Source organism: Podarcis pityusensis, assembly GCF_964106645.2.
Source record: "Podarcis pityusensis genome assembly, chromosome: 2".
In the NCBI taxonomy this organism is placed as follows: Eukaryota; Metazoa; Chordata; class Lepidosauria; order Squamata; family Lacertidae; genus Podarcis; species Podarcis pityusensis.
Genome location: NC_138029.1, coordinates 80,045,466 through 80,063,997, shown reverse-complemented (window position 1 = coordinate 80,063,997; position 18,532 = coordinate 80,045,466). Strand labels below are relative to the sequence as shown.

The 18,532-nt window shown below is 40.9% G+C and overlaps 1 protein-coding gene across 10 annotated transcripts in view; it reads left to right on the top strand.

Annotated features, from left to right (window-relative positions):
* IQSEC1 (IQ motif and Sec7 domain ArfGEF 1) overlaps positions 1-18,532 on the top strand; it is a 309,426-nt gene that overhangs the window by 132,317 nt on the left and 158,577 nt on the right. For 7 of the 10 annotated variants that reach the window (XM_080996701.1, XM_080996703.1, XM_080996704.1 and 4 more), the window contains one exon: positions 12,132-12,176. The exons of the other annotated variants lie outside the window; for them this stretch is intronic. In XM_080996701.1, coding sequence (XP_080852827.1) covers positions 12,132-12,176 — 45 coding nt within the window. The remainder of the gene's footprint in view (positions 1-12,131; positions 12,177-18,532) is intronic. 10 annotated transcript variants of the gene reach the window in all.

Here is an 18,532-nt window from a genome sequence, read left to right as displayed (position 1 = left end):
TATTGTCATTGTCCCATACAGAACAACAAAACTGAAAAAATCTACATAAGACATTCAAAAACCAACAAGCCTGCTATCCCAGCTATCCCAATCTGGTTAGCCTCCTAAAAACTCTGATACCCCATTTTTAAATACAATATACTCCCATAGAGACTCCTTACACTGTATTTAAAACCAAAATCGCATTTGGATAGAAACTGTTTCTCAGGCAGCTAGCCCTAGTCTTTATAACCCTGTACCTTCTTCCAGAAGGCAGAAGCTGAAAGAGATCATTTCCGGGGTGCACACTATCCTGCACTATCTCTGCAGCTTTCTTATGGCACCTGGAAGCTTAGATTTGATCGAAGGTGGGAAGAGTGCACCCAATTATTCTCTCCGCAGTCTTTACAACCCTGGACAGCATTGTTTTTTCCCTGACTGTGCAGCTCCCAAAGCACACACAGAGACCATAAGTTAATACACTCTCAACAGTAAAATGGTAAAATGCCATCAACAGGTCCTTTGAGAGATTGTTTTTCCAGAGGATTCTCAGAAAATATAACCTCTGCTGTGCTCTCTTCATCAGGTCTTTGCTGTTTTCTCCCCAGGTTAGGCCATCTCTCAACTCCATTCCCAGAAATCGAAACACCGAGACCTGTTCCACACACTTCCCCTCAATAATAAGTGGCTGAATATTCAATTTACATTTCCTAAAGTCCACAATAATCTGTTTTGTTTTCTTTAAGTTAAGGAGTAAGTTGTTTTTCCTGCACCACTCCCCCACTCCCCCAACTGCTCAACTTCCTTCCTATAGGCCACCTCCCCCTCTCCAGCCTTGATTAAACCAACCACCGTTGTATCATCTGCAAACTTAATGATCTTATTACTGGGGTATGGTCTTTGTTCCAATTAATTGTACAAAATTGTTCCTCTGATTTTGGTGTAGAACTGGGGTGTGTGGTGGTGGTGACTTATAGAATTCCATGATGCAAATATTCTGTGTAAGCAAGCCACTTTGTTAAAATAATTAAAAAATGTGGTTATTTAAGCCATTTACTTCCAGACAATTTAGGGTGCCTTATTGAAAGGCAGAAGGTGGGCACTGATGTGGTAACTACAGCTGGAAAAAAGCTACTTTCTACTTGCCAGCTGAGCTCTTTCCACCTCTATCACCTGCTTCTTCATTATTATTATTATTATTATTATTATGGCGCTTCACTTTCACATATCAAGAATTTAAAGGCTTCACAGAGAAAGCCTGAATCAAACACTGTCTGGGCCTTTTTGGCTGCATTTCTTGTGTTTGAAGATAAGAGCCTTTCCAACCAATTTCACTACTTAAATATAATTATCTTTGTCCCATTTCCCCCTGTTTGAAATAGGAATAAGAGGAGAAAAGATTCCCCATTGTGAATGTGTTCCAAAACCTATAGATTGTCAACTGCAGGGAGCCTTTGACCCTCTCTGTTGGACAGCTTCATGTCCTGCTACTCATGTTCTTTTTCTTGCTCTTTAAGTGCAAGCGGGTTTTTTTATTTTAAAAAAATATAGAATATACCAAACCCATTCTGAATCTGAACTGTAATATAGAATTCTTATAATTTCAGGACGAACAGAACTATAATCAGACTTATTTAATTTCAGAACTGATTAAGCAGTCTCCCCCCGCCCCCTGCCAACTTCCTATGTAATGGAGTTGGGCAATCAAATCAGCTGGATGGCTGTGAAAATCTCAGGTGCCATGTATATAATCATTCTCAATTATTGTTTGCTTTAAAATAAAAGGCAATTTCTCTTCACTAGGTAGTGCTTACTGTATGGTTTTCTTCACAGAGGGAAAGATACTGACCAATGTGGTACCTTTTGCCTTTATTTCCATTCTAAGCTTAGCATGTGGTTTGCTAGATTTATAGCTATTTTTAAACCTTTGTTTAACAGGGCAATATAATGGTACTATGTGTTTGCTTTTTCTGGCAACAATTCAAAAGTTGAATGATTTTGTAGTTAGTTAATCTTCCTTGTTAATGCTTTTAGCAAAATTGTAATCCTTTTTTAGTCTGTTGTAGGCACACACACACACACAAAATTAACGTGTTCATGTTTCATAAGCTTCTTCAATCTAGCATTTCAAGGAGGTGTTTTTTGCTAGAGCTTTGATAAAGCAGCAGTCAGTATTATTTGTTACAGAATCAAACTTTGTGTCTTTGGGGAGGATATTATTACACATATTTTACATTATTAGATCTGGTATGACCCCTAAAGTGTACAACTATGGTTTTATATACATTTCTGCTAATATCTGCCTAAAACAAGTTGTCATTTTGTGCACACAACATTCAAGCATTACAAGTTCATGGAGGTTCATGCCAAAATATAACACAAAGGATGCAGTAACTGAAGAATGTGACTTATAAATCGGACCTTGGTGTAATAATTCCCTAAAATGTTGAAAGGTAGCCCTATGAGTTACTGAACAAGATTATTTCAATTATCCAGAACACTTAAATCATGGATGATGAAACACAGTTCTAGAAGGCTCCAAAAGATGAAAGTCCATTCTTTGAGTGGGTTTTGTTTATCCCATCATTATAAAGCTGCCATAAAGCTGAAAAATTAGCTGGAAGTGTGATAGGGATAAGTGAAGAGGAGGATGCTGAAGCTTTACAAGTCTGCTTTATTCATTGGCTTCTGTTACTGGAATGAATGAACAATTGCAAGTGGATCTACTTGAAATAGCTAAAATTCTTGGGGTATAGCTTTGATCATCAGAGGGCACATTATGAAATACAGCAGTGAAGCAGAGTGTGATGGGGTGGTAATGATACTATATACCTGCATCCTTGTACCTACAGTTGGCTCCCAAAATAGTTAAATGATTGGGCGACCCATTCAAAAGTTTGGGCAATATGGGATGATGGGTGTGGCAGAATGCTTAATTTGTATGGGCATGCAAGAGTCAAGCCATCTGACATGTTTGTGCTTAGCTATGTTTATATCCTTTTTTTCCCCAAATGCTTCCGCTTGAAATAAAGGAAATGAGAGCCGGAAAACAGCAGACATGAAGAGACAGATATATTTGAGACAAACAGTATTCACATATTTTTCTAGGCATTTCTCAGGGAGTAGATGAGCAGCTGGAAAATGCTATACCTACCATATGCACAAGGCACAGGCTGAACATTCTAGTTGTGTGTGCGTGTGTGTGTAACATCAATGGCAAGTTTCAAATGGCCTGTCCTTAGATGTGTTTGAGATTTGTAGCTCAGTTATATGCATGCTTACTCAGAAACAAACACCACAGGATTCAGTGAGAATTCAGAGTAGAATGTTGAGATTTGGACAAGGAAAACTGAAATTCCCATTCAGCCAAGAAGTGAGTTGCACGCAGTTCACCTAAACTCTTCCAGTCTGCTTTAACTGATGCTGGTTTTATATTGTATATTGCATATATCTTACTAATAATTTATTTTGATTTGGAATATTTTAATGATATTGTTTTAGTTGATATTTTACTGTTTCGTGGTGTGTGTTTTTATTTTGTAAAACATCTTGAGAACGTTTTCATCTTTAAAAGCAATAAAATGATAATAAAATAAACTTCATAGGGTATTATAAAGGTGAAATGGAATATACCCCTGCATATGCATGGAGTAAGGGCTTGGTTAAAGCATGTTAAATAAATGTTTCTTCCAAGAAATTGTGCATAGAATTACGACTTAAGTCATGAACTGTGAAGGTACCTTTGCTTCTAGTTCTAGCTGCTGCTTGTGCCATCAATTCACAGGACAAATAATTGTCCTTAACTTGGGACTGGGCTACGTCTTTCCCTTATATTTTCATATTTGGGGCATGGCCCTAGCAGATGTCCTAAAGCTAGTCCATTCCTAGAAAAACAATAATCCTAAAACCTAGAATAAACCTGTGCCCATAGGGAAGGCAAGTGAAGACGAGTATCATCATTTTCCTACAGGGGTGTAATTATTTAGAACACCTAGTTTTCTCCTCTGGTTTTGGAAATAACATGTGCTATTTTTAATGCATTTGTACACAAGCTGTTTTGTATCTGTACTCTAATTCCCTCGAGGTCACAAAAATGCTTAGTGTCACTCAGCACAATCAAGGTTCTACAGAGACGATCAGCTAATCAGTGCGGCTAAGTGTCTCTTTAGCATATCTTCACTTTGTACAACAAATTGTCACTCCACGAAGAGGCTGAGAGGATGTTTAAATGTTCTAGTAACAATATTCTTAAGACAGTTTTTTTATAAAAATATTATGTTGAGGTCAAGACACAGCCATATTCACAAATTGGCTGACACTTTCATGTGAAGGCTATATTAAACGAAACTTAATTACAAGTAAATTAAGTTCACCCTTGAGAATTGTCACATTAACAAAGAGAGGCATGAAGACATATAGAGAGAAGCCTCCTTAAAATTCATCACTATTCCCTTCTTCTGGACTGGGATGAAAGCAAACAAAGGGAACAGGGAGCGAAGCAACACTTTTAAAAAATTATACATGCTGTGAATTACAGGACTGTGTCCTATCTAGAAGATATATACAGTTTTATAAGTGAATTTATCGATCGGGGAGAAACTGATCAGTATAGTTACTACAAAATCTTTAGTAAAAGGCGAAAGATTTATACGATCTGAAGAGAAACCGGAGTATTATGTGTCAATATATGTGTCCAATATCGTTTGATACTGTTTATAAATTGGAGCGGGAATTGTCTTCTCAGTAGGCATCTAGAGCACAGTTCAAAGCTTTGGCCAGCAGTGGTAGGTACTTGATCCAGATATGTGTTGACCACCATACCCACAGCCCCACAGAAGGTGGGGTTGAAGAGGCCAGAGGCATGGAGCAGACTGTTGACATCACATGGCAGTGATTGGGCTGATTCAGGATCCAGCTGATCCTGGGATGGCTCAAGCTTGTTCCTGAAATGGCCAATTTTGGAAGTTTGCACTTACTACTGATGGCAGGGGTACTGGTAGCAGTGGCTTCTGCCATCATTGGGCAGGTACCTTGGGATGCTGCTTGCTGGTGGAACCTCATCCCTCTGCCTCCTCAGAATCCTCACCAGCATGACAGATCAAAGGTTAGAATTGCTCTTTTAGTATAGAATTGCTTTCCTTTATTTTCGCTTTTTACATGGAATCTATATGACGCCATTGCTAACCCACTTACTATATTCCAAGTTTTTTCCTGTGTTGTTTGGGTGGGAGGATGTTTGGTTGCTGTCAACAGTTTTTCATTTAAAATGCAGTAGAACACATGACTATCCTGTATAAGGCCACTGTGTCTTTATTTGGAAGCTTATTGTCCCTGTGATTGCTTCCTAAACAACAGACACATTGCTGTATTGTGCCTGAATTAGAAAGCTGGGCGGACCATAGCTCAGTGGTAGAAAATCTGCTTTGTATACAGAAGGTGTGTCAGGGTATGGTCTGAATCAGAGGATTGGGGGATGCATTCTCAGGCAGATCAGCTCCTCTCTGAAGTGGAGGGGGAGAAATCCCCTCCCCCATTTCCAGCAGTTTCAGGAGCAGAGGGAGACAGACACTGAGCAGTTTCGACAGGAGTTGCCTAGTTACGAGATAATGGGAAGAGAGACAGAAGGGAGGGAACAGCCATCAGAGACGTCATTGGAGAGTAAAGGGGACCCTCCCTCTCCAAGAACTAGGAGGTCTGTCCGTATTAGAGAACAAGGAATGCGGAGAGGAGGAATTTTCTGTTGGTGCCCAGGATGTTGCTAGGGACGGAAGGGGGAGGATTTAGAGTAGCCAATTGCTCTCCTTGTGGAGAGAGGTAGATTTTTGCTTGTAACCAGATGTCTGAATAAAAAGGACTATAAAATATAAACTCGTTAATTCTTGTCTGTGAAGTTACTGAAGGGAAGGGGGGACTCTCCATGCCTGACAAGGTGCCAGGTTCAATACCTGGCATCTCAGGAAGGGCTGGAAGAGATCCATGTCTGAAACCTTGGAAAGCCACTGCCTGTCAGAGTAAATAATACTGAACGAATGCTCTGACTTGGAATAAGGCAACTTCCTGTGCCCCTAACTTCCTGATTACTGTTCTTCTTTGGTGATCACTCTTAGCCGAGTAAGATTGTCTTACTGTACTACAGTGTAGGTGCTTTAATTACTGGTTTACCACCTTTAAAAAAAATGAAAAAATAGTTAGATGGCACCATAAATTAAAATTCCCTTGTGTGGGATGCAGGTACTGACTAATGAAGTGGCAGCTGTCATTGATGCCAAACAGAAGCAAGTGAGAGAACTTTTTAAAAAATTAAAATTTAAAGGGCTTTCACTAAATGGGATTTCAGCAGAAGCATAGTAAAGGGATCTTGTTTCTGAGGACGATCATTACCAGATAATATAGTACTACTTAAAATGCTTTGAGGAACCACGTTTTGAATTTTGCCTCCAAGTGTTTATGGAAAAAGAATACTTCAGTATCTCTAATGGATGCTAGTGTGGGGGTAAAAGCTTACTTGTCAAAAAATTGAAATTGTATAGGTTGACTTAAATGGTATCTGGGAAATGACAGTTTTATTTTGTAACAGTAAATCGTGGTGTGTTTTTTAACTGCCTATGTATAAACAGAGAAGCCCACATTATGCATTATGATAAAGTATCCATTTGCAAACTGAAATTCACCATGGGAATTTTGTGTATGAAACAGCTGTATGTAATGGTGTGGTGGTTTCACCATGTAAGAGCAACTTACCTTTGGGTTATGATTGTATTAAAAAAGAAGGCCACAAAAGAAGGCACTCACAATTTCATTTATGACCCATTGCTCGGTTGATTCTATTTTCAGCTGTCAACTAAATAACTTTGCAAAGTATGAGCCACCCTCAGTTTCAGGATTTCAAACATGTTTCTAAAAATCCAATGAAACACAGTCCCTGTTGCACAGAATCAGTTGCAATAAATTCTGAAAGACTTTCAATATGAATGTTTATCATCTAAAGTGTGAATCTGTTTTTACCTTAGAGAAAGAAACAGAATAACGGTTTTTCATCTCTATTTTTTATTTTCGAAAAAGGTTCTTTAGCACATGTTTTATTAAAAATTTAAAAGACCAACATAATATTATTTTTAGCAGTGTACTCTGAGTCCTAGATTTCCCATTCAAATAGAGTAAGCCTGCAGCATTACAGCAGCAAAGGTAAATTGGTTACCTAATTCTACCAGCCGTTTGAAAGGAGCTGAGAAATAAAATATCAAGGCTTTCCCTGTGAGCAATTTTTTCTCTTGTATTTCTTTATGTCTTTTCTCCTGGAGAGCCTTGTATTTAATGAAATGCTCTTAAAAGAATTGTGTGTGTTTCCTGATTCTATACAACCATTATTCTTCATAGTAAGTATGTGAATATATATTAAAGATGAAAGGGACAATTTCCCCATGTGTGTGTAAATCACAGTGATCCCAGTTAACACCCATCTTTGATACAATCAATTAATTCACATTGTGTTCCTGTCTGTGGCCTTTCTCTCTTTTGAACTCCATGGGGATTATTGCACATGGAGCAGTTTACAGAATTGAGACTACTTATGCTAGTAAGGGTTGTACATGCAGGCAGATTATGAAAGCATTATTTTTGCTTTTAATTTTTGCAGACAGTCTGTCTAGGTCAAGAATAAGTTCCAAACTCAAGTTGGTAATCTCTGTAGCTATTTCTGGTGTCTCTGATATGCCAGGAATAGCAACTGTGTAATACAGGTTTTCTACACAATGTCTTTCTGTGTCTTGTATTAGCAATGGAAAATGAATCCTGATTTCTTTCTGAAGAAAGAGCCACATTAAATAGATATTCAATTTTCTCCTAGTAAAAATTACATTTGCGCATACCAGTATGGCCTCTTTCAAATCTTGAAGGCTATTATAAAATGCCTGGAGGGAGCTCATATTTTAACTGCCAGTGATTCCAAGTGAAGAGTCCTATGTTCATCTTTCATTTCCTGCCTTGGATACCATTTTACTACTGCAGTGGACATCTTTCCCCCCAACCACTGCAGACAAATATCTTTACTGTTTCCATCTGGGGAAGCAACATGCTGTGTGTGGCATGCTAGACCAGATAAAGCAAAACATCAGCACCCGCATCAGGATGTCAGTCCTCAAAGGCACCATCAGAGGCCATGCTGAACAGCCACTTCAAAGGGCCTTTGATGTTTTCCTTTGCATGGAACCAGAGGAGGGCAGATTTCATCTGGTTCTTAATCTCTTGTCATTTTCCTTGCCTATAAACTCGTTTGAGTCATACTATTTCTTATAACGTTTTTATCCCATAGGGTAATTGGAGAAATGGAGAGGTAAGGCCAAAGGTGCCACAGGTTAAGGTGGTCTGTGAAATTTTCTGGGATCAATTTAATTATTTGTTACATTTCTATGCTGTCTACCAGTGGACTCCTCTGGGCGGCTGAGTCATAAGGCGGGCAGTCAGGCCTGGCTCTAGGACAAATATACAGCACCTTGGGCAAGGAGTGCCTTCAACACAACTGTTCAGCTTTGCAGGGCCACCCAGAGGGTTTATGGGGCCTGGTTCAGGTGTGATGCTATGGGCCCTGCTGCTGCCCACCTGTGAGGACCCATGCATGTGTGTACAACGCTGGGGTCACATGTGAAAATTACTGCATGCACTGACCACAAATTCTCACCTGCATCTCCTCCTTGCAGTGGAAACCTGCACAATGATAGATGTGCTTCATTTTTTTCTTATATGGGGTCAAGGGAATAGGGTTGTACTTCTCCTGAGTACCACCTCCAAATTCAAACACTCTTCTGACAGAGGTTACTGGGGCTCTGTCTCAAAGGACTTCTGGTTGTGGCCTTCTGATGGTCTTCTCCATTACTCAGGAAGCAAAGAGTCCTCCTCTGGTCACTGCTGTGGACACAATACCTGACTGACTGTCTCCAGGCACTATAGTCATCGGCAGTCAGCAGTAACCAGAGAAGGAATGATTGCTGGGAGGAGTGCAGAGAGAAGAAATGGCATGGTGTATTTGCAGCAGTGCTAGTGGACACCTTCATCTCCCCCAGCTGCAATGAAACATGCCTCTCCCATATTGGTCTCTATAGCCACAGCAGGCGCTGTAACTCTCCAATGGTTTGACTTCTCCCCCAAAGGCGCGCTCCTCCATTGTCTCCTGAGACAGATGGTTGCCAACAAACCAAGATCCCTTCAAGCCTGGCCCCATATGACTCCTACACCTTTTCTTGTGGTGACACAGAAAATTACTCTCCAGTAGCACCTTGTCAGGAAATTGTAGCTGGAATTTACTCACCATTTCCTCAATTTTGGAACTCTTGCTGAAGACACTGATGAAAAAGCAACATTAACATTAAAGACTGCTGCGGACAAGGTTTTGATAATGGTGCCAATGTGAAGGGGCAGAAGAAGGTGCCCAGGCAAGACTACTAAATACTGAACCGATTAGCTTCATTCTTACCCTATAGCTGTCATTTCTCTTAGTCTGGTAGTTTCAGGTGCAGTCTCATCAGCGGAGGAATCTACCCCTTTTGCCATGCTACAGTGCGCCTTTATGCTGTTCTTTGTGTCTGCTCAATAGTGATAGATACTAAAAGACGATGTGTCCAACCTCACCACTGGGAAAGTTGCATAGACAGTGGGAAACACTGTATATCAAACAAAAGAAGTATATGATTCTCTGATGGAAGTAGTAGAGTTGCCTCCTGCAGATGCAAATCTTCACCCTGAAGCACAGTGCCTAGCAGACCTACTAATGGGCTTCAAGATATCAGTCATAGCATAGTACGGCCTTCTGTTCCTACAGGCTAGAACTGGGGGGGGGGGGGTTGCACAGAGACAGTTATCACATCAAAAGAGCTCACAAAAGCCCCACGTAAGCACTGCAAGAAGAGGCAGTTTGAATATGAAGGTCAGAATCACAATGAGGAGTGCAATAGTCCAGAAGAAATCTTCAAATGGGAGTTACTTTACACTCTTGTTAGCACCACTTAAGCTTCACCTAAAGAGCAATCTCACAGGAATATAATCAGATTCTTGTACAACCTTGAAAAGCTACCAGAAGAGATTTAGAGAGGCACTCTACACAGAGCTCTCACTGATGACAACCACTCTGACATTGATGGTGCAGATCTTTGTGTTGAGTTGGGCCAGCTCCATCACATTCTACCTCCTGGAAATGGCTCTCCGTAAGATGCCCTGCAGTAAATCCATGACACTAAAATGTGTGATGTAGCAAAAAGTCTGGGTAGTAGTACAAATTTCCCTAACAGCTCCAGTTCCAGATGCCAGTGGCAAATGGATTGAAATTGAAGCTCATCAAAATGTATTTACATTCTGTCATGGCACATGAGAGGCTCACGTCACTTCCTACCCTATACCTCGATAATGGCATTGTTCGAAACTTTGACCTCTCAGCCAGTGTTCTACAGTTTGCACAAACCAAAGCCTGAAAAGCTCCATCCTGAGCAGTGGAAGTTCACGATCCCACACAGCAGGACCATCACAGGTTTAACTTTTAATGTTTTGTTTTGTATCTTGTCCTATCTTTTGGCAAGCATTGTTTTAGAACTTCCTTTTTATCTTAAAAAAATAAAACATATTGAAAAAGTATGCAGCCTGATCTCTTACAGCTAATGGTTTTATTTTATTATCATTTATATAATGCTTAGAATCCTTCTAGTATTTGAAGTGCTAAGTGGTCTCTAATGTTGCCTCAAAGTAAAGCTGTGTTCCACTTGCTTTTACCTGACACACAAAAATGGTGTGTGGGTGTGGGAGGGTGTGTTTGCATACTTTACAGGTAATTAATACCCCAATACCCTGTATAACTTTTTTTTAAAAAGTTGCAGATACTTGCTTTTGCCACCTTGGCTCACTTCACATAGTACATGTAGATAAAAACATCCAATGAGCTCAGCTTGGCACCTGAGGAAGCCACCCAGCTCATCCATCTCTAAGGCTGGCCCTGCTAGCAGTGGTGTCATTTGATACTGAATCCTAGGCACATATGCATTTCAATTAGAAGTGGTCACTTCTTATGAAAAAAGCTACTGAAATGTGATGTTTATGGTCTCATTTGGGGGGGGGGGATGAAAGGATTGATTAGAGTTGATTTTTTAAAATTTACTAGCAAATGGGTTTTAATTTGATTCCAACAGCGAGTGAGAGCATGATGCTAAGAAGGCCCCTGGCTCTACTGCAATTAAATGCCTCCATGCATGTGTGTTGGTCAAATCTCTCCATAATCCAAAGACTTTGGGGAACCTAAGCTTGACAGTTCTGCAGATCTGTCTGGTCCAATTTCTTTCTAAGTCATGGAAATTCTACCACATAGCAGCTGAGGTTCCTGGTTCCGGGCTAGTTGATTTTAGATCTCTGTAAGAACTCTTCCCAACCTACAAATACGATCCCTCATTGTTGTTGTTGTTTAAAAAAATCTCAAAGCAGTTTACAAAACATTAAAACATAAAAAAAACCCCAATGCAGAATAAAACATTACTGAAGATTAACAACAGTCCTGTTAGGGAGGTTATGCTGAGAGGCAACTCTAAGACGTCTTTAGCTGTGTGATTTTTAGTTCATGGTTTTGGTGTTCTGAATTTGTTTACAGTTGTTTTTATTGGGTTGATATGCTGTGTGGTTTTTTTTTTACTGCAATAGCAGGGGATGACAGGTAAACAAAAGTCATTTCAAAGTTGTACTGAAACCATCAGCACAAAAACTGAAGCTTTCTTAATCTCTCAAGCAGACTCTATAAAAATATGACAGTAGACTATTCATACACAGTTAAACATAACATTTGTAACCTGATGTAGCAGACTAGAGACTGATATAAAAATTAATATTTACACTGTAGGTTTCAAATACTTATAGCAAATTACACTAAAATTGTGTTCTCTAAAACGTTACTTTGGCATGTGAAAACCTTTATGCATATGACATTCAGCTAAAAAAATTTTTTCCAAAGCTAATTGGCAGGCTTTAAATCCAAGTTAATATCACATTATTCAGTGTATTCTAATATGCAGCTTAAAAAAAACCTTTAAATGTTAAACAACTTATTTTGGTATGGGACTTTCTTTGTGCGCTTGTCAAAATCTGTGTTTAATATTTTTAATTTTATTCTTTTGCAATTATCTCAGGACTTCCTTGGAAACACGAAGCAGCCTTTCAACCGATCCACTCAGGTATTGTAAAACTACACTGCATATTTAAAAAAAACATAAATAGAAGGGTTAACTTCAGTGTGACAACACTATATTTGATTTTGATTTTACTAGGCGCTGCCTCCCCTACTTGCACTGCTCACTAACCCCGCCTACCTGCCACTCCCCTCATTTTCACCTTGTCCCAACCCCCAGCTCCTCACAGCTCCTTCAACCCACCCCATCCCCATAGTTTGCCTAAAACTCCCACGGTAACTAATGGTGGCAGCAACAGAAAGAGCCAGAAGGCTTGCAAAGCCCACCCTGCACTGGTCCACCTGCCTGCCTGCAGTTACATCTTCCAAGGACACTCATTGCCACAGGAGTTCTCCACAACTCTCCTGTTTTGTTGCTGCTTTCTTCTTCCTCAGCTTCTGATGCAGCTGAGGCGGCAACATACATGTTGTGTAACATCACTGGAGCAGGGTTGTTGCTGGGGAGCTGCCCCAGACTGTCCTCGCCGTTCCGTTGCGGCTCACTAGTGGCTCGATCTTTTTCAACGTGAAGTTCAAAGCATCACACAAAGAAAGAAATGATTACCTTTCACAAAAAACTTAAGATACTTGTGAAAGTGTATTTCTGATGGGGCTACTAAGAAGTCATGGAGTGTGGCCAGTGAAAGGTCACAAAGATGTGCCAAAGTTCTGGTATTTTCTGCATCCTCCTCCTCTGCAAAGACATTGTGGGCACTTGAGTACTGATGTTCTACAAATATCTAGCACCCAACTAAACTGAAAAATGTCTTGCTTTGCTTCAGAAGAGGTCCGTGCTGTTGCAGTTCTCTGCTGGGAGAAAAGTTGTTTGACTGCCACCTGCCCTGGTTCTCTCTCTGTCTTCCTCCTCTGCAATGAAACATTGCAGTTTCATGCATACTTAGCATTTAAGTGGCTGAGAAGTGGTCCCTGCTAGTGTGAATTCATGCCACAATAATTGCACATTACTCAGAAGTGAGCAGCACTGAATTCCATGGGGATTGCTCCCTGGTATGTAAAGGGTTGCAGCCTGATTTGGTAAATGTTAAAAACACAACACTGGACTGCTAATAAGGGACCCTATACATTTCCAGACCTGATTGGTTGGTTGGCATCCGTCTCTGTTGGAAGATAATGGAAGAGTGCACCTTTGGAGGTGAAGTCAAACTGTTGGAGAGTTACGGTGCCTGCTGTGGCTGTAGATACTGATACGGGAGATACATGTTTTGTTGCAGGTGGGGCAGATGAAGGCATCTGCAGATGCACCATGGCATTTCTTCTTTCTGAACTCCTCCCAGCAGTCATCACTCCTCTGGTCACAGCTGTGGATACATGACCTGACTGTCTCTAGGCGATGTGGTTGTCTGCAAGATATTCCCACATAGGGGGGTTAATGTTGCCAGCCTTCATGTCACATTTGAAGACATCTTTGTAACTCAGAGTTGGTCTGCCAGTGGGCCTGGTGCCTGAAGCATGTTCTTGGGGATCCTGCTATCTTCCATTCTTTGGACATGACCATGCCAGGGTAGATGTCACTGAGACAGGAGTGCAAACATGCCAGGAATATGGGCTTGGGAGAGCACATCTTTGTTTGAGACTCTGTCCTGCCTTATGATGCCCAAATTCTTCCTGACACAGTGATGCAGAAGGCACCAGTCCTGGTGGGTGCAAGTTGCCCACGTCTCATTACCATAAAGCAGCGTGCTCAACACACAAGCCTGGTAGACCTTCATTTTTGTATTGGTCATCAGCATCATATTATCCCACACCCTTTTAGAGAAGCGAGCAATTGTTGTAGCTATCTTGCCAATACACTTGTCCAGTTCAGTGTCGATGGAGAGGTTGCTGGTTATGGTGGAGCCCAGATAGACAAAATTGTCTATCACCTCAAGTGTGGTGGTCACCAATGCAGATGCATGAAATGCTGGCAGTGTCCTGACACAGGATGTTGCTCTTCATCAGGCTGATGGTGAGGCTGAACATTCAATCTTGGGCAAAATGGTATATGAGACTCCGTAGAGCTTCCTTGGAGTGACCTATCAAGGCTGTGTCATCTGCAAACAACATGTCTCAGATAAGGACCCACCACACTTTTGTCTTTGCATGGAGGCATGCCAAGTTGAACAGACTCCCTGTTTCTCCTTGAATGGATGTACACACCAGCTTCAGTTGAGCTGAAGGCAAATGAAAGAAAGTAAAGGTAAAGGGATCCCTGACCATTAGGTCCAGTCGTGGCTGACTCTGGGGTTGCGGCGCTCATCTCGCTTTATTGGCCGAGGGAGCCGGCGTACAGCTTCCAGGTCATGTGGCCAGCATGACTAAGCTGCTTCTGGCGAACCAGAGCAGCGCACGGAAACGCTGTTTACCTATTTATCTGTTTGCACGTTGATGGTGGCGTGATGATGATTCCTTTTGTGAGTTGCCTGAATGAGGTTGACCTGGGGACCTCATATTACATTGCCCAACTAGTTGCCTATTGGGACCATAAATATTCCTTAGGAGAATTTGTAAACTTTTCCATAGAGGGTGGCCTGAATGCCTCTAGAGGTTGGAGGCGCACTGTAATAGCAATGACTTGCTCAGAGCACCAAAAATACAGCCCCTGTCTGTTTGCATGAATGTAGTAACATGATTGTCAGCTGCTGCACTTGAAGTCCTGGGAGGCAGAAGATGTATACAACATCTCAGTCCTGGGTTAAATATTACTTCCTTGATGCAACTGTATCATAGAGCTGCATTGTATAAGAATGTATAAAAATTGTATGGGGAAAATTGTAGGAATCACACAGAAAAATTGCTTCAAAGTCCCCGTCTGCTTAAAGATTTGTTCGGGTTGAAATAACATTTGCTATAGTGTCTGCCAGCGATGACTACTTCCCTCTGAATGTGTCAAACTGGAACACATGATGCTATAAGCCAAAATAGTAAGCAGAAGTTGGGGAAAATGTGATGATGCTCATTTTGAATGAGTGTGCACTCTGGAAAATATCCAACCAAAGCTTAAAAAAAATCTCAACACAACCAGAGATAGAGGAATATCAAGTTCTTGGTAGTATGGTATGGTTAGTTTTTTAGTGCAGATCAGTCTGGGTAGGGGATTTTCACAAACATTTTAGTATCTTCAAAACTTCTTTTATTGTGGTTTTTGCCCTCCTTGCTTGACAAAAGGATGGTGAGCTTTTCATAAGTGGGTAGATGGGACACATCCACACCAGCAGGGCCAGGGGGCTGTTGCTACCTTATACAGTCGTGCAAGTCACTGTGTAGTGATGTACACAGAATTTCAGGAGGGGCAAGGCTTAAAGGTTTTTAGTCCATAGTTCTATACAAACTTACCTGGGGAAAAGTCCGATTGAACTTATTTCTGAGTAGAAATGCATAGGATTATGCTTGGTCAGTGGACATGCCATGGAAGACCAAAGTTGGTTTCCCACATCCCTGCAAGTGTAAACTTTATGCTTTTATTTTATTTTAGAAGCCTTGAGATAGGGTTTTGTAAGATGTATGTCTTGGGTTTTGTAAGATGTATGTAGAGTCCCAGAGAATTTGATACAGCTAGCAGCTCAAACACAGATGCTTACCCTTCTTTCCAATTACTGCTTCTGTCTTTAACTTTCCCCTTTTTAACTTTAACTAGTTAGAATGTTTATGCATTATGCTACAAGAGTAACAATGGTTGTGGTTTCTATGGCAATTCAACGAGACACCTCTAAGCAAATTGCACAAAATCATTGTACCCTTGGGGCAAGAATATATATATTTCACCAGTCTTCATTATTATTTTTCAAGAGCATTTCATTGCAATGTAGGCCAGAATCTGAACTTATGCTGCAGTTAGTTCATATTCTTTCACCGATGCCTTTTTAACTAAAGGCTTGCTTCTGCATGCATCACTGATTGCTAAGGCAACCATTCTTCAAGAGGAGGTGTACTATATTTTTTCAGCTTATTCACCATAGCTTCTCCTTAATGGCCTCTTAGAGTATTCTCTTTTCGTTTGCTGCCGTCCACTGAGTTCCATAAATGAATATACAACAGCTGAACGCAGCTCACTGAACATCACAATGCGGAAGCTGCACTACATCCAAAAGTTACTATGCTGTTTAAGCCTGTGAATCTGAAGACAAAGAAAGGAGCAGAAAAATGCCCTTTCAAAGAACCGGCTTTATATTCAGGCTGAGCGTGAGATGAAACTTAATGCATTTTTACTTGTTTGTTTTCCAAGGGAAAGAGAGGAAAGATGGAGAGCATGGGTGTTGAGATTGTTGCGCCTTTCATTCACAAAAGTCCCCATTAGCATTTGCTTTAAGCACAGTACAGTATACTCAGTATTAGAAGCTGTCAAAGTGTCTGGGTGAGTATTTTTTTAAACCACTAAGCACCTACATTTTGAATGCAGAGAGTGACAAACTTATTTTTTCTTCATCGAAAAGCAGGAAGAGGTCTCAGAAAAGGTCTGAACCTTCTACCACAAAATGCTTTTGATAGTGCCCTGCTGTTTCTGCAGTGATTAACTTTCTCCCTTCCTTGTTTCTCCTGATGAATAATTTAATTTGAGCATATTTGCTTCAGATTGTGTGCATGCATGTGCAGTTGTGTGTAGATAATATAAAGATAGAATAGAACCCGTAGCCAAATAATGGAAGAGTAAAGTGGATTTACAAGAAATCCTTTCGTAATAAATCTGTTTCATTTAGGTACTGCTAACAACTGCCCGTGTGTGTGTGTGTGTGTGTGTGTGTTAGATGAGGGGGGTGGTTTGCGTAAAGAATTTGGCCTACTATTTGCTTTAGGTGGTAGTGGAGAAACTCACGTGCCCCGTTCTGCAGCCTAAAGTCTGAATTTTGAATAGCTTACAGGCCTGGTGTCACCACAGTCTCCTGCCATGCCCAAAGAGCACTGGCGTAACCTACTCCTGACTCCTGCCACTTATTCCATACATTAAAGTAGTTGCAGAATTGTAGTTGCTCATGTGACACATTTGCTTCAGAACTACTGGTGTGCTCGAGCAGATCTGAATGTGTGCTATGAATGTCTTGTTGTTAGTTGATTTCTCAGTTGTGTACTACTGCCTACCTCTTGAGATGAAAGTTGTGAGAGGCCATCTGTTACAGAAACAGACTTATATTTAGTGTCACAATTATAAGCTGCTAAGAACAATGCCCATCTTTGGGTGTGGGCAGTAGCTGTCTCTAGAATTCATCCTACTAAAAGCAAAATGGGCAGCAGGAGTTAATATTATTAGTGTTAGTTTCCTATCATGCAGGGAAGCAGGGAATGGTCAAGCTTCCTAACTCCCCAATGAGGGCTTAAAGCTTTCTGATCTAATGGAGCATAGTTGATCTCTGTAGGGCTTAAATTTCTGGAAGCAAAACAAGGCTACGGCCCATTCTCACCCACCAGATACTACATGAGAAATCACAGCTCCAGTCCCAAAGGCTGAAGTGTCAACGCCAATGAGATTTCTACCGTGGGTTATAATGCGTTAACATTTACTCTGAAGTGGTAAGCCTTTTCACCTCTAGAATGGTTCTTTTACATTGCCCAGCCCATTCCCAGTGTCATCTTTCATAGCAAACACTTCAGTATTCATGCACAACGTTTCTGTGAATACTTTACAAGCCAAATGAATGGATCAACATGCAATATATTAACTACATGAGGTGATTTCTGAAATTATGTGCAGTAAAATTTCTTGCAAATGTGCTCTGGATAATCCTCTTCACTGGATTCTGAAAGAGTAGTGCTATATGGGGCATATCTAAAGCCTGGGATACATTGGGAGTATCTAGTCTATGCCAGAAGCCAGATGTAGATACCACTCTACTACCTCCAAAGTGGAGATAAGATGTTTGAGATGTAGGCTCAGGTGTAACTGCTGTCTCATAAAGCTTTCCCGCCCTAAAATGTACACTTGAATAAAACAAGCATTATACTAATGATACACATTAAAGGGGGGAAAACTCATAGAATCATAGAGTTGGAAGAGACCACAAGGGCCATCGAGTCCAACCCCCTGCCAAGCAGGAAACACCATCAGAGCACTCCTGACATATGGTTGTCAAGCCTCTGCTTAAAGACCTCCAAAGAAGGAGACTCCACCACACTCCTTGGCAGCAAATTCCACTGTCGAACAGCTCTTACTGTCCGGAAGTTCTTCCTAATGTTTAGGTGGAATCTTCTTTCTTGTAGTTTGGATCCATTGCTCCGTGTCCGCTTCTCTGGAGCAGCAGAAAACAACCTTTCTCCCTCCTCTATGTGACATCCTTTTATATATTTGAACATGGCTATGATATCACCCCTTAACCTCCTCTTCTCCAGGCTAAACATGCCCAGCTCCCTTAGCCGTTCCTCATAAGGCATCGT